Below are 21,683 nucleotides of genomic sequence, written 5' to 3'. Positions count from 1 at the left end.
CTGACTGAGTTCTGCAAAGGCGTGGATGTGGTTATTTTATTTTTGTTTTATATTACATATCATGCAGTCAGTTAGGTTTTACTTATCTGTTTTATTGCTTGTTTCATTGTCACTGTTCACACTCAGACCTCTCCTGACCTTCAGTCTCCCTCTCCCTTTCAAAGAGGGGACTATTTAGAAACAATAAATATTACAAAGTTTACCTTTTGCTAATTATGCTGCATAATCATTACAGTAATTTTCATACACTCCCTCTTATCCACAGGAAATGCAGCCACTTTCTGTTCAGGCAGAATCTCCAGCGGTCCAGTTCAGGGAAAGCAGGACTTTAATCCCGTGCTCCCAGGGGCTTCTTACCACCACAGACTCCAGCCATGCAGTCCACAGTGTCCCTGCAGTAGTTCCCTCTAATGATAGTATACAAAGTGATCCTGTTCCCCTGGTCTCAGGCCTCAAGTTGCTTCAGCTACATCCACCTCGGTTGCCCCAGCAGAGTGCTTCACACTGTTTCCCAGTACAGCAGACTCCAAACCCTGCAGCTAAAGAATGCAGTCAGTCCAAGCCAAACGTCAGTGGCCAAACTGGGACTTCAGTGCCAAGAAGACAACTTGATTTTAATAGAGACTCAACTCATAATCTCCCTCCCAGGAGCTTTCAGCTGCAGAATCAGATGTCAGACAGATCGAAGGCACAGGAGTTGCCAGTGTTTTCTCCTGGTTTATTCGCTCACACACATTCAAATCCTCTGGGACTCCGCCTTCTGCACTTTGAGCCTGATTCACGCAGCAACGTCATGTTTCCCAAACTCCCAACGCAGGCTTCCTCCAGGCCATCGCCTACTATTGTACCTCCAATGGGAGGAACTCAGAAGATCAAGCTTCTTCGCATAGAATCGCAACCAAAAATGGTAACCAGTTAACATCAACATTTAGAAATGATGATTATTATTGTGATTCATGTACACATAGACTCCTGAACAAAATTTAAGGACTGGTGAAACAATTACAAGAATTCCCATTTGGCAGTAGTGGTAACCATTGGTAACCAGGTTGTCAGAAAGAAGAAATTGGAGTAAGAGACAAAAATGACAGAGCAGGTAGTTTATTCCTACTAATTTAATGCATATTAACTCAAGAAAGATGTTCATCAGCTGTTCATCAGCTGATCAAAACTTTAAGACCGTAGCCCTAAGCACCCAAAAACAGAACTAAAAGTATCAAAGGACTCGTTAGTGAGTAGCCCATTCCATTCCCATGTCATGAAGATGGTTTGATAAAGGGCATCTGTGGTCTGGAACTGGTGTCTGTTTTTGCAAACGTCCCTTGTCATCTATCCCCAAGCATTCTCAAGTGGATTTAGATCAGAGGAACATGCAAGATGGTCCAAAAGAACAATGTTATTCTCCTGGAAAAAGTGCTTTGTTGTCAGGGGGGTCTTCAACATTGTCCTATGGAAAGACACAGTTTGTGTTGTGGGAGGAGACATGATCTTTGAAGGTGTATTTTGTTCTTTAAGCCCCTCTCACTGGTGCTTTCTTCAGGTTACTGGGCTGCAGTCAGCATCAGTACGAGCCTTCATTTGAGTTGAGGATCAGCCTGTCATCGAACAGCCTGTCGGATCCTCTGCTTCAGGGCAGGTGACATTTTGTTGGGTCTATCTCTTGAGTTTTTTGGCGAGAAAAATTTTGCGTAAATTTTGCCTTTTTAAGGAGACACTTGCGTCAAGTATCCCTGGATGAATTTTTGAAATAATCAACAAGAACGGAATGGGCTACTCACTAACGAGTCATTTGATACTTGTAGTTCTGTTTTTGAGTGCTTAGGGCTATGGTCTTAAACTTTTGATCAGCTGATGAACAGCCTGTTTAAGTTCAAATGCATTTTCAGTAAATTGTCTACTCTCTTCTTTTTGTCTCTTACTCCAGTTTCTTCTTTTTGGGTTTTGAAGCTCTACTTACAACCTGGTTACGATCCACCTTTACAAAATGTGAATTCTTTCAATTTTTCCGCCATCTTGAGGTTTTATTCAGGAGTGTATTTGTCCCTGCCAACAGATGTGTCCCCCGGCAGCGTCTCCAGTCCAAATGGCTCGCCTCATCCCTCTAGAGGAGTTGGCGTATTCAGTGAAGATGCGGAACATTGAAGAGGCTCAGTTACAGCTGCTTCAAGTAGAACGTCCGTCTGAAAGCACTGACACAACTGCTGCTTGTTTAACCTCCAGCTCAAGCAAGAGGTGGCATATCTGTATTTACATGGCATTGCTTTTCCATGTTTATACTGTTAATTTTCCTTTATTTTAATCTTACATTATATTTATAGGCAGAAGAGAAGAGATAAGATGCAAAAAGCAGAGGTCACCTTCAAACCAAATGTTTCCATCATCCCGACACAAGAGGTACAAATCTGAATTTATGGATGTCATTTATGTCTATTTTTGTACATTAACATCTGTACCTCTATCATTTTTCCTCTTCCCTATGTAGCCCTCAGATGAGCCTGCAATTTTAGAGGAGATAACCGATGGGCCAGATGTTGCCAGAACACTTGGTTAGTATCAAGGCTTTTGATTAGACATTTAATACTGTATGTCACCACCTCGTCTCCTGATGTTGTTTTTAATCGTCTCAGTTTATCCTTGAATTCTGGTCAAACTGAATGTATGTGATTTGATCATAAGAGTGGTGTTCCCCCTCCAATTTGATCATCACCACAACAGATGGAGTCAGGATATAGGATTATAAATACATGGTAAAAGTCTATAAATAGACTTAAACTGTTAACACCTTTCCTAAAGGATCTTGAGCGTAGTGTAAAAAATGACTCTCCTCCTGTTTTCCTACTCTCCAGGTAGATCAGTGGTAGAAAATATCTGAAGTTTAAACAATGATAATTTATCCACACAAACAGAGTCAGGGTGAAAACGGTCAAAATACCAAACTGAACAGTCTAATATAGACGACTAACTTCACTAATGAAAAGAAAAGTTGAAGTGAGGTGCAGTTCTCTAGTACCCAGAGTTAGGACTGAACTGCTTTGGTACCCCCTCTGCCTGGAAGACCCTTCAACTGGACCTGAAAATACCTGAGCTCATGTCACTTATAAGCATTTCGTTCTGTCTTATGGAGAAGATGGTGAGAGTCCATTGGACAGTGTCTGTGTTTTTTAATTGCTGTTGACCTCGACTAAATCTGCACTTAAAAAAAAAATTAAATTGCACTTTGAAAACTGTCAGACTTTCCTGTTAATACTAAATTATTGTTTGTTACCCTCAGCCACACTGACCACAGGGTATTGTCATCAGTTGGTCGTCCGTCCATCTGCCCAAAAACTTTGGCAAGCATTAATAAGTCAGGCTGAGGGTTTTCAAGTGTACGCACGTTATGTTTTTGATTTGTTACTATTGCCTGTTTAGCAATTCCAATTTCGATTCCAACACCAGTCGATGTGGGTGGGACCTTTACTGTGTGGAGTTTGCATGTTCTCTCTCTGCGTGGGTTCTCCCCTGGTACTCCAGCTTCCTCTCACCATCCAAAGACACGCACTGATAGGTTAATTGATTAATTTAAATTGTTCATAGGTGTGACAGTGATTGTTTGTCTCTATATGTTCAGCCCTGAGATGAACTGGAGACAAGTCCAGGGTGAACCCCACCTTCACCCGTAAGTAGCTGGGATAGGCTCCAAGCGACCCCCGTGACCCTAGTGAGGATAAAGCGGGTTCAGAAACTGAATGCCTGTCTAGCCTGTATTCTTTCATGGTGTGTGCTGCTGACTTCTTGTCCAGGTCAGTGTAAAAGAGATCTCAATGTCAATGGGACTCTTTGTGGTTAAATAAAGGTTTAATAATAATAAAAAAAATAGTTACCTCACACTCTAAACATTAATAGGACAAAATGGCATCAAGCAAATACCTTCCAAAATTCTTTTTGATCTGCATGATTGCTGAAATATCTACTCTTTTCTTATATACGGGGCTAGTATTTACAGACGAAGTGCAAAGGAACAACACACTGTCTGGGTTTAATGACAGTTTTCTGCAAAATAAAAGCCTTATTTCTACAATTTCGACACAGTCCAGTTTGTCCTTGTAGGTGTTTCCATTGAACGGTGTTTTGTTCTGCTGTGTGATTCTAGTCCAGTCCCGTCTGTCCACATGTGTTCATTGTGGTCCAATCCTGTCTAGTTGTGTTCTGGTTCTGGTTCAAGGCAGTTGTTGGACTCAGTTGGATCCAAACCTCCACGGTGTTGCCACTGTAGTGTCGGTTCGTGTACTGCTATTGCACTGACTGTCTTCAACTAGAGCGCCCCCTGGAGGCCGTAAAAATCTATACATGAGCCGCATCGTTGTATAAGCTGCAGGGTTCAAAGTGTGAGAAAAAAGTAGCGGCTTATAGTCCGGAAAATACAGGGGTCACTGATACGTTAAGATTGATTTAATTTGTACTGAGAGGAGAACGCTGCAGGGAGAAGGTAAGTAGGTTTAGTGATAACGTTCAGTGTTTAACTTCTGGTTAACTGCTTTCAAGGACCTACTTATGACCATGTTTAATGACTTTAGTATTTTGTTCTTTCTCTGATCCCTTTCATGTCCCAGGGTCTTTGGTCACCGGTCAGACATTAGTAGAGAAGGCCATGTCCACTGCAGCTGAGCTCCATGCCTTTGCATCTACGTGTAAAAGGCCTCCTGAGTGTCACGATGCTTTCACCAACACAGACCCAGGTGAGTCAGCGTTCATGAGGACTCAGTTCATTCTATGTCAATCATTTGTATTCATCAATGGAAGTTAATGCTTTTTGTTTTTCAGCTCGTCCTCCTACTCTTGTGTATAAAGCTGTTTCTGTCCAAACCTCTGTGAATGCAGGTAGCCCCAAACGTAAGTGGATGACATTTAAAAAGACTGTTCTTTAATGTACAGGTCTGGGAAGGAAAAATATAAATATGTTGCACTGTTTTTCTGGCTAGTGCAAAATTTCAGGAATCAGCCGGAAGACAAAGATTCTCCAGTTGGATCCAAAAAGGACGAAATGAATCTGGTAAGAAGAATCTGTTTGTCGTCAGCAACACAACTTTTGGAGATTTCCACAAATGTCAGGATGGCTATATTGATGATTATTGCCAATAAATCGTGAAATCTATGATCATTATTTATTCATAAGACAAATGTACAAAGAAGATGTTCAGTGTTTTCATTGACCAACTTTATTGTATTTTATAAAAACACTGATGCCTTCCTTCATTACACTGAGAACAAGGTTGTGACAGTGACAAAATAGGACTGAAAAGATTATACAGGGTTATTGAAAAAGAACAAACAGATTTCATTACGCAATATTTTAATGAGGAAAAGCAATAGAAAACTCCAGACAAGTCACAAGTACTCTACTCACAATCCACTTTTATTTCCTGTCATCCAAGTGTTCAATGTGTCCACCACCTGCAGCACAGACAACATCAGTGCCATAAGAGAATTCCTCCCAGATGCGTATCAGTATATCATCATCCACTGAGTTGATCGCTGTTGTAATTCAATGTTTAAGGTCATCGAGGTTAGTGGGTAGCGGTGGAACATAAACTTAGAAAACTGCTCTTTCAAATGGTCACTGACTCATTCCATGACGATCCTTGAGAACTGAAGGAATGCGTCATGAATAGGGGTGTAACGATTACCGGTATAACGATACACCGCGGTAAAATTGCAGACAGTTGGTGTTACCGTTTAAATTCACCGCACTTTTCCGAAGAAAATCCCTATGTAAAGATCTGCTTTTATGTCAAATATTTGAGTATAGTTTTAATTTATTACAATTTTAATTGTATATACCTAATATTTGGAACCAATATTCACTTTAAAGTCTTTGAAAAGGTTCGTTTAGCATCTTTGTGTTATTTATGCAATAAAATATATACATTTTTCAAATCGGATTTGATATATTTTTTTTGTGTTTTCTGGCTTTTTGTTTTGATATAGTAGGTTATAGTGAAAAAAATCATAGGCAGTTAATATAAATGAAGTTGTGCTGAAAAAAAAGATACCAAACATGGGTATAGGAAACATGTGTTTATATAGTATATAAAGGCAAAATGAAAAGTACTGAACAATGGCCGAAATAGGCTCAGACCACTAAGGGTTGATATTTGAATGTTTCTGCCAAGAGAAAGTGCATTGTGCCAATTATTTTATTTGTTGTTTTTTTGTTGTTGTTGTTGGGTTTTTTTTCAAAATACAACTTGGTTAAATTATTTCAGTGTGTGTATAAGTACTTTTTGAACATTTTGAGCACAATTTCAACTATACTGCGATAATAATGATAACCGTGATAATTTTGGTCACAATTACCATGAAATGAAATTTTCATATCGTTACATACCTAGTCATGAAATCGGTTCATTCTGTTTGAATAACCCTGTAGAACAGAGGTGTCAAACTCATTTTAGTTCCGGGGCCACATTCAGCCCAGTTTGATCTCCAGTGGGCCAAAGTAAAATAATAGTATAATAACCGTAAATAATAACAACTTTAAGTTTTTCTCTTTGATGTATTGCAATAAAAAACATTACATTATGAAAATATTTACATTTACAAACTATCCAAACAAAAAAAATGTAAATAACCTGAAAAAAAACTAACATTTCTTAAGAAAAATAAATGTAATTTTAGCAATATTATGCATCAACTTATCATTTATACATGTGCACACATTACACACAGTGTTACACAAACATTTGGTAACAGGCAGAATATTATTAAAATGTTTAAGTTTGGAATTTGGAACTGAACTATGAACAATTTGTACAATATTAAGTGGCAGCTTATTATTAACACAACATACAGATCAGAGTGGATCTCCAAATACACTAAACATTTAGTAACAGGAAGAATATTGTGAAAATTACACTTAATTTTCATTTTGTCCACATTTTCTTGTTAAAGTGTTATTATGCTATGTTATTATGTCTGTATGTGACCCCTGAACTAAAACCGGTCCAACATCCTTGAACTTTAATATCAATGTTATTTTTGTACTTTGTGAATTCATGCTGCGGGCTGGATTGGACCCTCTGGAGGGCTGGTTTTGGCCCACGGGCCGCATGTTTGACACCTGTGCTGTAGAATGTACAAGTAACAGTGATCAGTCAGAACTGTGAATACAAAGCAGCAAAGAATGTAGATCCCCTTCTACAAAGATTCAGGGAATCCAAGTGTAAAAGCCACAGGAAGAAACTATAGTTAAGTGTCCGTAACCTTGGGCTGACCCTCCGACACGAGGAGGACATCCTGTATCAGTCTGTATGTGTGCTTATGTCAGATGGACGCAAAGACAGTGAAACGTCTGATGCGGTCAGAGAAGTCCATGTTTCATCTTGTTAGCAAAAATGGATGTCAGGTTCCGCATGTGAAAACTGAACAGAAACCACACCGTTGTCAGTGAAAAAAGCAAAAGCATCTTCTGTGATGGTCTTCGGCTGCATCAGCGTCTACATGGCTGAACTGCTCATGTGTGAAGGAACCATTAATGTCCTCCTGCAACACTTCCAACAGCACGGCTCCACAGTCACAGTGAAAATGTACAGACAATCAGACAACGGCCACCACGGACTGATGAGGAACTCAAGGCTATGAAAAAATGACAACTGAACAGGAGCAACTACACTGTTCTGTAATGTCTGAGAAAATATCTGCTTCAGACATTAAATGTGCTAAACCTGACATAATTTAATCAGATAAATCAGAAAACAAATGACCAAAGTGCTGGTTTAGCTCATGATTTCAATATATATGATGGTGTTTTCTTCCACATATATGTTGGTTTGTGTCCATGTATCCAATAGATGTATAAATGTCCCACTGATAGAACCTGTAAAGTGCAGACTGTTTGAAGTAGATCTGACACGAATACTCCTTTGGACTTAAACCCATTCTATCATTAATTCTACAGTTTCACATTTTGACCCCAGACTGTATCTGTGAAACTGAAACCAACCAGCATTTAGGACTGGATTTATCTTTTATAGGGACTCAAATATGGTAAAGTTTAACTACTTTTGTTCTGGAAGTATGTTACTTGTAGACCAGTGTCATTAGTGTCCTCATTCATCCAATGATAAAAATGTATGATATAAAAGAACGACCATGTAACACAGTAATAATCATGTCTCTGTCCCAACTATTGTGAGTTTGTTGAAGGCATCACAATCTACTTTGTTTATATTTACAAATGACAGTTAAGTTGGTGAAACTGAAAACATTCTTTGTACGTTTGTCAATTACATAAAGGTTAAAATAAATGAACAAATCACTGATTAGTTTAATTAGATAGTTTAAGAATAAGTAGATTTTTTTTTGTTTTGTTTTTTTTACATTTAGTAATAGTAGAGGTAGTTTATCATCACCATTATGTGATGATGTTTTGTCTATATTTTGTATCTTCACCCATTTTGTGAATCATATTTGCACATATTTATTTGAAATGTAAAATGTCCACTCGACAACTCTGTCCACTCTGGGGCCGGTCATGGCTCAGGTGGTAGAGCGGGTCGTCCAATAACCGAAGGGTTGGCGGTTTGAATCCCGCTCTATCCTAGTCAGTCTGTTGTGGCCTTGGGCAAGACACTTCACCCTCCTTGCCTCCAGTGCCACGCACACTGGTGTATGAATGCGTATGAATGTTTGGTGGTGGTCAGGCGGTAGGCGTGAATTGGCAGCCACACTTCTGTCAGTCTGCCCCAGGGCAACTGTGGCTACATATGTAGTTTACCACCACCAGAGGGAGAATGTGAGAGCAAATGAATAATGGATCAACAACACTGGGTTACAAAAAAATGTTTTTTGCAAGTTGTCTAGGTTTTTTCAACTGAATTAGGACCATTTTACACCGCTAAATCCAAAAATGACATCTGTTTTTCTCAATCAGGTCAGGGTTTTTTGCTAATTTGATTTTGAAAAATTTGATCTTCTCACAAAATATAATAATTAATACCAAAATAAGATTGGTAAGCACACTTTATGAAACTTGTGACTTGATTTCTGTTAGGTACAATGGTGTATTCACCGCAGATGTAGCAGAATACGTCAGGCTTATTTTTGCCAGATCTTCTAGTCGAAGCCATTTCATTCACCTGTAATATTAAAAAAAACAATCATAAATTGGCAAAAGTAAAATCTTGCAAGAAATATGAAAGAATTTTGTATCATATGATGTGAAAATGCCCATAAATGTAAGCAAAAATGTTAAAAAGCCAAAATGTAGCATAGTTCAGAAAGTTGACCTGATTGAGCAAAATTAATGTGATTTTTGGATTCAGCACACCAAAATTATCCTAAATCAGCTCAAAAAACTTAAACAATAAATTTGTTGTTGACCAGTGTAATGTAAAGCGCTTTGGGTGTCTAGAAAAGTGCTATATAAAATCTAATCCATTATTATTATTATTACAAAGCAGTTACTGTTGAATAGATTTTGTAATTCATTGCTGTATTTTCCTGTCGTTGTCTGGAAGTGTCTGGATGGCCGTCAGTTCCTAAGTGTCTTGGATCTAGAAGATAAATCCCTACACCAGGACTTGCCCCCCAGTCTGACTCTCAGCCCTCAAACTCCGAACCCCCCCCTCATTCCTGCTTCCCCTACATCTGCTTCGCTTCATATTCTGGCCACCTCTGTTCTCACCACTGCTCCTACTGATGATGTTGATCTGCAAACCTCAGTCGATTGTCCTGAAGATCTGATGAAGCCCTCCACTCATCCAGGTCTGATAGAGGGTTCTATATGTTTGAATCTAAATACTGACGAAGCCCAGGACTCTTTTAACACGGGTTCCAAATGTTTGCTTTTCCGTTTAGATTCCCCTCAGAATGCAGCTCCACTCAGCCCCTCTGAGAACGGTGGAGAAGCAGATGGAATGACTGCAGATCAGTCCGACTCTGAGGTCTGCAGAGCCTTAAAGGCCCACAGGGTGGAGTCCTGCACCACCTCTTCCTCTACACTCCCACCACGCTGGTTCTCATCTCGTCTGTCAGAGCTGGATTCGCAGCTGGCTGCCCTGCAGAACATCGCAGATGGTCTGGAAAAAGACTTCTCCAACTCCAGGATGGTAAATGAGCCTTGTACTCTTAGACTTGTTTGTATTTGGCTGTTGCTGTTGCATTGGTATCTTGTTGGAGTGCATGTGCTGGACCCTCTCTCTTGCTTGTCTTTTTTCTTTGTAGTTGGTGAATGCCATTGAAAAGCTCAGCCCAGTCCTGGCGTCTGATGTAAAAACCACCACAATATTAAGAAAAACTGTTCGACTCGCCGTCCCACATGAAGGTATAAGTTAAGATGGTTTAAAACTGTTTTAAAATGAGCCTTTTTGCATTTTTACGTTACATTCATGCACTTGAAATCCTTCACGGTCAGTGTGTCTGTTGGTAATGGGATTTTCTTTCCAAAAACAAAAGAAAAACTAGTGTTGAATTGATTTTCATTTTAAAATAGAACACAGGTGTCAAACATGCGGCCCGGGGGCCAAAACCGGCCCGCCAAAGGTTCCGATCCGGCCTGCGGGATGAATTTGCAAAGTACAAGTTAGGGCCTCAAATTCCAAAACAGTATCATAATAACCTATAAATAATGACAACACCAATTTTTTTCCTCTTTGATTTAGTGCAAGAAACATTAAATTATGAAAATATTTACATTAACAAACTGTTCTTTAACAATAACATGTGAATAACCTGAACAAATAGGAACAACCTGAAATGTCTAAGGAAAATTAAGTGCAATTTTAGCAATATTCTGCCTGTTACTAAATGTTTGGTGCCTTTGTAGATCTGATCTTTAATGCATATGTATATAAATATAAATGATAAGTCGAGGCATAATATTGATAAAATTGTACATATATTTCTTAACAAATAAAATTTTTTTTCAGGTTATCATCCTTTTTGTTTGCACAGTTTGTAAATGTAAATATTGGCATAACTGAATGTTATTTTTTGCACTAAAACAATTTGGAGTTGTCATTATTTATTGGCTATTATGCTATTATTTTACTGGTCTGGTCCACTTCAGATTAAATTTGGCTGAATGTGACCCCCGGAAGAAAATGATTTTGACACCCCTGAAATAGAAGAATTAAAATTGAATTTCAAGGCTTTTTTCTTACGAATCTTCCAGTTCGTACAAAATCTGGACATCGTAGACATGCTCCCTCCACAAACGTCTGCAAACTCCAGATTTCATACGAACTGGAAGAGTCATACAAACCCATCGTTCGTAAGAATCTTTGTAACCGAGGCATTAGCACTCCTTCCTTGAAAATGACAACGTCTGGTCTCAGAAAATGAAAAAAAAAACAGGCATTTTTGGTTCATTTTTCCATTTCTGTCAGGTAGTAACTTTCTTTTTTGTTATTAGGAGGAGAAAACACACTCATTCACAGTGGTTACAAGACATTATGTTCTGCTTAAGACTGGAGAAAATTAGGTACTCACTTCAGCAATCAAATTGATTTAATTTGATTGATTTACACCCATGCTTACTTCAGATTTTTGTAAGGACGATTCAGCACTGCACTTGTATTATATTGAGAAAACTTTAATAAAAAGATCTTGATCAAAAAGAAAGAGAAAATGAAAATCAATCCATTTTTAAAATTTGGTTTATCTGTATTGACACTGAAAAAGAAAAAACACCTTTAAATTCTATTTAAATTCTTCTATTTTAAAGCAAAAATCAGTTAACCACTAGTTTTTCTTTAGTTTCTGAAAATAAAATCCAATTACCAACAGATACACGGACCCTTCACACAGACTGTGCTTGTATGTATTCAAAATTCTTTAACAGCATGGACACCACAACTAGACACTTTAATAGAACCGAAGGCCTGTGAAGAGGAAGAGGAGGAAGAGGGACATGTGGCAGATGAAGACTCCAGGACTCTGTCTGTTTATTCCACTAAACCTGGTCCTTCCAGTCTTCACACACCAACAAGTAAACATGCATTTTATACACAAACATTATTATTTCATGGAAACATTTAAAGACAGGAATCAGTTGTATTATAATGAACCATATTGTTGCTCTTATAAGTTTGCTTATTGTTTAGTCAAATGTGAACTGGCATCTGCAGTTTTAAGAAAGGAAGAAGAGCATTTTATTTTTCAACTTACTGTATTATTATTATTATTATTATTATTATTTTATACAACATACCTTCATAGTTGGGAACCTGGAGGACAGCAATTTATTTATTTTACAAATTTATCACAAAATTATTACGAACAGTTAATAAAATCAACAATTGGCGGGCTGACGGATTTTGGTGAAATTTTCAGGAAATGTTGATACTGGCACAAGGAACAAATGATTACATTTTGGTGGTGATTGGGTGGGACTGATCAGCCTTGGTGGAGGTCTGCACTCTCCAAGTGGTTTTCTAGCACTAATTATGGTTTCCTATTTTTTCTCAGAGTTTTTATTTCAGTAGATCCTGCTCAAAATGTTTGGGTTTTTTTACCTAAAATGTCGTCTTATGTGCTGTTGTAACATACTGTACAGGGAAATGTAGTATATGACGTAGAAGTGACTATGAATAAAGTAACTATTACCTATGAGCTGGTATATTATTTCACATGCTCTATATACATTTTCATTTAGTATGCACATATACTTCATAAAAACAAAGCCCATATTTGTTCATTCAGTGGCATATGGAACTCTAAATTGTATTTCCTATATGTAGTTACCATTTCTGTTGTGATGTTTTTGCTGCTTCCACAGAGTTCAAAGAGCAGCTGGGTGAAGTAAATGGGATATCTGAAATGTAAGCAGACTTTAGTATTTTATTGTCACCGTTAACTTTAAGCCTGTGTTGAAAAGGTGTTTTTTCTTTCTTTTTTTCCCACAAGATTTTTATTGGTATTTAAGTTTTATAATGAAAGGTAAACAAAGTAAATAATAATACACATAAAGAACATGAATCAAAACAACACAAACACTCATACACACCACGTACACTTGCACCAAATGAGATACATATATGTATATATATGTGTGTGTGTATATCTATCTATCTATCTATCTGTCTATCTATCTATCTGTCCATCCGTCCATCCGCCAGCCAGCCAGCCAGCCAGCCAGCCAGCCAGTCAGCCAGCCAGTCAGTCAGTCAGTCAGTCAGGTGTTACAAAAAATGTATACACACTTTAAATCATTGTCAATTTTATTGGTGTTTATTGAAATTCATTTAATTTTCCAAATGTAATAGAATTTCTAAACATCATTTTGTTGTTTTGTCTGTTCCATCTGTTCTCAAACTAACGTCCGTTCTGCTCCAGACACTGCTGACAACACCAAGCAGTGGAATCACACACATCACCAAACAATTCCCTTGGTATTTGCGTGCATTCACGTTCAATGGCTGCTCTCAATTCAGCAACTGTTGCAGGTCTCATAGCGTAGACTTTGTCTTTTAGGTATCCTCATAAAAAAAGTCTAGTGGTGTCGGCTTCAAACTTATCTCTAATTCGAGCGATGGTAACTCGCGTTGGTGGTTCTTTTTGAAACTCCCTCCTAAATAATCCTTGCACTTCAACTGTATTTTCATACTTCCAGTAGCATTTTAGAATGAATTTCCTTTCTTCGAAGTTCAGTCTGGCTGCCATCATTAATTCCAATTGGTTTAATCTGCAAAGAAAAAACAAAAAATTGAGTTATCAGTTGCTAAAGTGTGTATACATTTTTTTGGGACATCCTGTATGTATATATTCTTATGAACATGTGTACATACAGTATATGTAGAAAACAGTAATAATTTGGATGACATGTCCCTATTTTCCAGATACCAAGGTGTTTTTTTTTTTCTTACTGACTGTTGTTTTCTTGTTTCCATTGTACCGGTCTGTTTGTTCCCAGATGGACGGAGGACAATCTGGGTCAGTCGGAGCTATCTGATACAGCAGAAATCTTAGACGAACTGGTTAGGGAGGGGTATATATCACAGACCGACCTGGATCTGTCCATGCCACACACTGACGACCACAGGAGGTACAGAACCAGACTAGAATACTGTGGATGTTGTGGTTTTTGTGATGCTGAAACGTGTCTCCAAAGCAGGCTGGAGGTCCACCAGAGCAGCTGGATGTCACAAGACCGAGTCCTTCCAGAGGACGAGAGGAGGGAGCTGAGGGTGTGGATGAGGAGAAAACAAAGGGAGAGACTGGCTGTGTATCAGAAACACAGAGAAGCCCTGAGAGAGAGGGAGCACAGACCCTTTTCATCCTCTGGAACACTGGTAATTATATCTGCTCTGTCTGTAGGCTCTAATTAATGTCATTAAGGTTCTGAGCTTAAGCTGGAACTAGTGTGTTGACCCGGGTGGATCCACAGGTTGTAGATGTGGTCGTTTTTATGCTGTTGTGTATTTGTACATGCTGTACCGCATTTGTCCAGCAGTCACCGCCAAAGCCTTCTGGCCATAGCAACGTGATTGTAAGGATATTGTATTAAAAATGACTAATATCATATGAATGTATGCTTCAAAAGTTTAACTTTAGGGATGGAACCACAGCACCAGTTTGGATCCATTCTGGTCTGACAGAACTATGACTGACAGTCAGCAGGATGACAGCTGATCTACTGCCCTCTTGTATTTATTTATTTATTCGTCTACTTTATTACCTTTGCCAAGTGAAACAGCGGAGGGTATGTTTTCATCGGGGTTTGTCTGTCTGTTTGTCTGTTAGCAAGATAACTCAAAAAGTTTTGGAGGGATTTGGATGAGATTTTCAGGAACTGTTGATACTGGCACAAGGAACGAATGATTAAATTTTGGTGGTGATGGGGGAGGCTGATCTACCTTGGCGGAGGTCTGCGATCTCTGAGTGCTTTTCTAGTTAATTTATTTTTTCTTTTAAAGAACTTCCACGCTTTGTAGCATTTTTAATACTTTTCATTTATATATAAAAGTCCTGTTTGTTAACATTAAGCAACATTGTATGACTGCCATGTACCAAGTGAAAACTCCAATAAAAACTTGAATTACAAAAAGAATGAATTACTAATATCTCCCAAAATATTGGTCCTATCAACTTGACATTTTCACTACTCTGTTCATTGACCAAAATGATTAGACCACCCTTGTTTTCTTCAGTTTCTTCTTCCATTTGTTTGGACAAATATAATAACAACAAAAATAGCTCATAGTAGTTTAATTTCAGAGCTGATACCTATCCATTTAACATGTTTTCTTGATAATAACCCAAATCACTTCAGCTCTTACATCAATATCTATGTCACTGTACTGATAAAAACAGTGCTTTTAGACGTTCCATGTTTTCTTTTCTGTCTGATTTAGTCACATGACACACACAGGAGTTAGGACTAGATTGTTTAACTTGTTTTTTTTGTTTTTTTTATAATTTTATTTTCTTTATTTGGAGAAATACTTTACAACAGACATCTAAGCACATTTGTATACCATGTCTGAAAAATCAACAATAGTAAAACAAGAAATTTAACATACACGCGTTCCATATAAGTTCTCTGTTTAGAAAAAAAACAAGGAAATCTGTAATAAGTCTTCCCCTTTATTTATATATATATATATATATATATATATATATTTAAAAAATGTATTTACTTATTTAGTAACATTTTCCTTTACTTGCGGTGTTGTCAGCTTTGATTTTACCCAAACATGGCTGTTAACATGTAGACTGTTGGATCTGAGTGGTCCCAGACAGTGGTCAAACATAGCCGTGCCTGTGGTTGTGGATTAAAAACAGTGTCCTCCATCACACAGTGAGTGATGTTCAGAGGGCAAAACTCGGTTTCATAAATGTAGTTTGATGTTTTATCTTCATGTGTGAAAATGAGTTACAAGCTCAACATCTTATTGACTTTAAGCTGCTTTGTTATTATTCTGTTGTTATGGAACTATAATGGTGTCTTACATTTATGCTAATATTCATCTGCTGTTCCACTCCTTCACAGAGATCAACAAATAAAACTCAACAGACGGTTTGCAGAACTAGAGCGGAAAAAGAAAAGTAGGTCTCTTTTAATATTGTCCAAGTACAGGAGACATGTCCATGTTTGTGTGTAACTGGTTCCATGTGGATCCACAGGGTGAAGCTTCTGGAACAGTACTACCACAGAACCCTGGAGGCCTGCTCTTTGGCCGCAGCTCCTCCACCAACACCAGGGTCTTTACGAGCGGACCGGCCCACCACCGCTCCACCCTCTAACAGCACCTACAGGTACTGTCTGTAACACAGGGTTCATACAGGGGCTGGAAACCATGGAAAATGCTTGAGTTTCAAACTCTGTGATGTGATTTATTTATTTATTTTTAATATTAGCTCCAGCCCAAGCTACCTCCAGAGGTCATGCATTTTGAAAAATAAACTGTTTTGTTATAAAGTACATTCCATGTGTTCTCAGGTCGACTCCAGGCACAGTTTTATTTTAACCTTTGTCTCTTTGGTGCCAGTTTGTCTGAAGAACACCAAGTGGCTTCCCTCTTTTTTGTTTTCTCCTTTAATTTCTAAACTTTTTGCTATAATGAAACAATTTTAGATGTTTGTAGCATAATGCAACGTACACAATTGTGATAAAAAGTGAAAAAAGTAATCATGAGATTTAGGGCATTAACAGAAAAGCTGGTTTGTCGACGCGTCGCCGTCTGTGGCACAAGTCAGCGTTCCTTTGTTGGAGTCGACAGATCGTGTGTTGTTCTCTCTTTTTCTCTCTTTTCTCTCTCGTTTTCCATCACCAACAGCTCCAGCCTTCATTCAGCTCATGTCCATACTCTCGTCTTTTTACATAAAAACATGGAGTGCTAGGTAGTGATGCGGATCAGGGGACCCGGGTCAGGTTGGTGCAGGTCCAAAAAACATCACTTTATTTGTGGGCGCAAGGTTATAATAGTTTGGGATTTTTCATTATCATTTAGTTTTATGTAGTTTTGACTTTTTTTTCTCTAATTCAGTTACTTTTAATTATTTTTAAGAGCAGGTTTGCTAGTTTTTATTCATTTTTGTTATTTTCTAAATGCTTAGTTTTAGTTTAGTTTTAGTATTAATTTTAGTTTGTCGTATCTTTGATCTTTTTCGCTGTCGTATTCAAATAAATCCCAGACAGGACTCTGCTGCTTTCTCTCAACTTTAGTCTCCATGTTTCCAGGTAGAGTGGGGACCAGAAGACGACTCTAAATGACAAGTGACGAACCGTTAAGTGTCGTATGGTGCCGCTAGCTAAAGTTGCTTGAGCGAAATAAATCATTTTCATATCAATCCGACATCGACAAAGACGAAAACAAAGGGAATTTTATCCATAATTTTTTATACATTTTAGTTAGTTTTTGTAAGCACACAATACAGTTTCAGTTAGTTATCATTTTTTCTTTTAATTGTAGTTTTTATTTATTTCAGTTAACGAAAATGTTTTTACAATTCTAGTTTTCGTCATTTCGTTAGTTTTCGTCAACGATAATAACCTTGGTGGGGCGGGTCAAATAATTCCACAAAAACGGTTGGGGAAAAAAAACAAAAAAAACACATCAGTCGCACAAGAACAAGACTGAAGGAAGAAGACGACTCAGAATGGGAACTAAACTGACGGTGATCTAGAAAAACTGTGGTGTCAGGAATGTTCTGACCCACGGAAGCACCACCAATACTGAAGAATACTGTGGACAGACTGTGGGTTTGGATTATTCTGCTCAGTTAGTTCATTAATGCGCTCTTTTCTCTAACATGCTGTGTTTCCCACTTTATGTTTTTCACTTGCATTTAACAGAAAATTCCAGGTGTTAGCCTCTGTTTAGTTTGGTCAAATGTCTGAGAAGGACTGTTGATGTTTGTGTCTGTTTTATTCTGCTCTTTACTGAACATTGGTAATGTTCCAGTGAACGTTAGTACAAGTTGCTCGTTGTTGAAAGGCTGTGTGTCTGTGTTGTTCCTCCGCTGTCAATGTGATGATGTCATCATACGACTAGTCGACTGGCCTTCTACTTAACTGACAAATAAGTTGATGTGAAAAAACTTGAAATCACTAATGCCCTAATGAGTATATGTATTTCTGTAGGTATGGATTTGACCCCAGTGATAAGGGGCTGTGCTGGAAAAAAATTGATACTGAGCCTTAAACGTGCTTGAATTTGACCTCGAAAAATGTGAATGAACCCTGATAACAGTAATCTGATCAGGATCTTTTCTCTGTATGGACTAGGACTCAAGTGTATCGTACATTTAAAAAAGTCTTCTAGAACAGTAAACACGTGCAGAAAACAATTTGAGTTCTAACATTTTAAAAACAAACCTCAAACTCCAACCTGTGCATTTCATACACCTGGAAATAGTCTGATTTTGTACTTAACAGGACTTTTTTTTTTTTTTTAGGGTTTCCAGTGCACCTGTCAGTGACGGTAGAAGCCTTGACTATCAGCTGCGACCTCGCTCACAGACTGGGTGGCAGGGGTGGTCTTCAGAGGACTACCGCAGGAGGCTGGGACTACACAGACCTGGTACCTAAAGCCTCTGAATAGTACCGCAATGTTCATTTATCTGTACTTTAATATGTTCTGATGAGCAAAACTGACAATTATCCAAAGTAGTTAGTGATTTTATTTCTGTTTAGGATCCACTTTAACCTTGAACACATAGTTCAGGGGTCTGCAACCTTTATTATCAAAAGAGCCATTTTGCCCCCTCTTCCACCAAAAAAAAAAAAAAAAAAAGTCTGGAGCTGCAAAAAATAACAGAGCTTATAAACTTTTAAAAGTTTTAATCTTTTTTGACATTTTATCTGTTATAACCACTGAATACAACAAACAGAAGTGCAGTGTGGAATGGATTCTGGAGTATGATTACTCTAAAAGTACATAGTAAAAGTAGTTCATAGTATTTGTGCTAATAGTATATGAAGTACTAATACCAAAAATACCAAATTCACGAGCTACTTATTGGAAAAAATAATTTTATTTATCGTTGAATTTAGTCTTAAAGCCTATTTCAGATGAAAACAAACACTTTTGAAGCTTGGAAGGGAATCTGGAGTATGATTACTCCAAAAGTACACAGGAAAAGTAGTTCATAGTATATGTGCTAATAGTATATGAAGTACTAATAACAAAAATACCAAATTCATGAAGTACTTATTGGAAAAATTAATTTTATTTATCATTGAATTTAGTCTTAAAGCCTATTTCAGACGAAAAAAACAAACACTTATGGAGCTTGGAAGGGATTTTTGAGTATGATTACTCCAAAAGTACACGGTAAAAGTAGTTCATAGTATATGTGCTAATATTATATGAAGTACTAATACTAAAAATACCAAATTCATGAAGTACTTATCGGAAAAATTTATTTTATTCATTATTGAATTAGTCTTAAAGCCTATTTCAAATGAAAAAAGACACTTTTGTAGCTTGGAAGGTAATCTGTGGAAGGATTACCCCAAAAGTACACAGTACTCATACTCATACTGTCGCTCTATTAAAAGTATTGCTATTTATGGAAATTATTATCTTCCAAACTCAACACTGCCTCCACAGTTCCCAGTTGTACTGCTCCATATTCTCCGTCTGGGTTCACATCCGCAAGCTCCTGGAAAATGGACAGAATTATGTGAGTAAAATATACAAAGGACGGACAGAGCCCTCCGTCTGTCTGCGTCTACGTCTTTAACGTAGAGCATAAATGAACCCTTACTTTGGTGTTCCGAAAGGCACATTTGCTCCATGCAGCTCATCTGCCGAAATTGTCAAATGAGTAGCGCACAAGGAAAACGCTAGCGGCTGGCTTGACCATGCAGAGGAGAATCACGGCTGGTTTGACCACAGTAAAGGGAGGAGCCACTACAAGGAGGAGGAAGAGACGCATGAGGCTCCGGAGCCACAGGTCGCCGACCCCTGACGTAGTTTATGTAGTCAAGTGTTTCCTCAGACTGGGTGTGTTATGGCGCTCACACACCTTTTATGTTTGGTCTGGATTTTCTGACTTTCTAGTTTGTTCCAAACCAAATGTGCAGATATGCGTCCTCTCCGGGTTAACACAGCTGATCACTGGTTTGATGCAAAGAGATGGAGTGGATGTTTACTTCTGTATGTTTGATTATTATGGGATGGAATTAGACGTGTTTTATTTAGTTGTAGCCTCGTTAGAACGGGGGACGGGGGGTGCATGTTTTTCCAGTTCCCTCCTATTTTTGCTACTTTGCTCTTTTTTTTTGCAAATTCACGCAATTTCACCAAATAAAATTACATAAAACCCACATATTCCATCACATAATCAAGGACTTTTGCCCACATTTTCTGGAGGGACTGATATATGCTGTATTTTGTCAGTGATTCAAATGTCTTGACTTCACACAGCTCTCCAGCTCTCCCATCATTAATGTTTGTCTAAAATTATTTCAACTCTCCATGGAAATGAACATGTTAACTTTACAGTACATGACCCTGGAAATGTGTGAGGTAATCCAAGCTAAATGCAGTCCAATTAACTATTACAATTTTATGATCATTGTGACAGTTTAAATCCACCAGTATACAAGCATATTCCATGGCAACTTCACTGCTGTTTTGCGTTTTTTCCTTTTTTTGTCAGTGACTTCTCTGCCAAAGGACCGTCTGTCTCAGGTGACCCGCCGTGGTATGATTACCAACACAAAGAGAGGAGGTAAAGTGCACATCAGACATCCAAGAACAGCAGTTTTAAACACCATGAGAGGAACCCAGACGGAACAGAAGAAGAAGGACAAGACCCAGATGGACCAGTGGTGGAAGTCCTCTGCAGAACCCTGGAGGCTGTCGGACACAGAAGAAACAGATAAGACAGTGAGAAACTTCTGATTTTTAAGATCTGATCATTTGTCCAGCACTGAAAAGGCAAACACAAACCTTTAGTCTGTGGTTCTGGTTCCAGTTCACAGGTTTAGGTGGATTCATTCATCAGGGTTTGAGGTTCTCCTTCATTTAGAGCGTCAGATTATCCACATACTTGACCCTCTTCTCTTTTTTCTTTTCTTACTTCCTCTGGGGTCAGTTCTCCTTAAACATGGCGTTGCATTCCACTTTTATGCTGATGACAGTCAAATTTATTTACCATTGAGGAAGAAAAATTCATACTCAGCGAAACACCTACTCCAGTTTATTACACTGGTCAACAACAAATTTATTGTTTAAGTTTTTTGAGCTGATTTAGGATCATTTTGGTGTGCTGAATCCAAAAATCACATTAATTTTGCTCAATCAGGTCAACTTTCTGAACTATGCTACATATTGGCTTTTTAACATTTTTGCTTACATTTATGGGCATTTTCACATCATATGATACAAAATTCTTTCATATTTCTTGCAATAAATGAGTTCTGAAGATTTTACTTTTGCCAATTTATGATTGTTTTTTTTAATATTACAGGTGAATGAAATGGCTTCGACTAGCAGATCTTGCAAAAATAAGCCTGACGTATTCTGCTACATCTGCGGTGAATACACCATTGTACCTAACAGGAATCAAGTCACAAGTTTCATAAAGTGTGCTTACCAATCTTATTTTGGTATTAATTATTATATTTTGTGAGAAGATCAAATTTTTCAAAATCAAATTAGCAAAAAACCCTGACCTGATTGAGAAAAACAGATGTCATTTTTGGATTTAGCGGTGCAAAATGGTCCTAATTCAGTTGAAAAAAACGAGAC

General features: G+C 38.0%; 1 protein-coding gene across 1 annotated transcript in view; it reads left to right on the top strand.

The window, feature by feature from the left end:
• Window positions 1-21,683, top strand: part of cplane1 (ciliogenesis and planar polarity effector 1) — a 62,394-nt gene that overhangs the window by 39,018 nt on the left and 1,693 nt on the right. Inside the window, exons 32-49 of the mRNA XM_030149185.1 lie at window positions 266-907; window positions 2,054-2,232; window positions 2,319-2,394; window positions 2,483-2,546; window positions 4,593-4,718; window positions 4,804-4,872; window positions 4,962-5,032; window positions 9,498-9,744; window positions 9,838-10,088; window positions 10,204-10,303; window positions 11,822-11,968; window positions 12,758-12,800; window positions 13,892-14,023; window positions 14,090-14,270; window positions 15,971-16,026; window positions 16,105-16,236; window positions 18,379-18,503; window positions 20,590-20,819. Coding sequence (XP_030005045.1) covers window positions 266-907; window positions 2,054-2,232; window positions 2,319-2,394; window positions 2,483-2,546; window positions 4,593-4,718; window positions 4,804-4,872; window positions 4,962-5,032; window positions 9,498-9,744; window positions 9,838-10,088; window positions 10,204-10,303; window positions 11,822-11,968; window positions 12,758-12,800; window positions 13,892-14,023; window positions 14,090-14,270; window positions 15,971-16,026; window positions 16,105-16,236; window positions 18,379-18,503; window positions 20,590-20,819 — 2,871 coding nt within the window. The remainder of the gene's footprint in view (window positions 1-265; window positions 908-2,053; window positions 2,233-2,318; window positions 2,395-2,482; window positions 2,547-4,592; window positions 4,719-4,803; window positions 4,873-4,961; window positions 5,033-9,497; window positions 9,745-9,837; window positions 10,089-10,203; window positions 10,304-11,821; window positions 11,969-12,757; window positions 12,801-13,891; window positions 14,024-14,089; window positions 14,271-15,970; window positions 16,027-16,104; window positions 16,237-18,378; window positions 18,504-20,589; window positions 20,820-21,683) is intronic.

The sequence above is a fragment of the Sphaeramia orbicularis genome, chromosome 12, assembly GCF_902148855.1.
Source record: "Sphaeramia orbicularis chromosome 12, fSphaOr1.1, whole genome shotgun sequence".
Classification (NCBI taxonomy): Eukaryota; Metazoa; Chordata; class Actinopteri; order Kurtiformes; family Apogonidae; genus Sphaeramia; species Sphaeramia orbicularis.
Note: the sequence above shows the minus strand (reverse complement) of the source record. Positions and strands in the feature narration are given on the sequence as shown.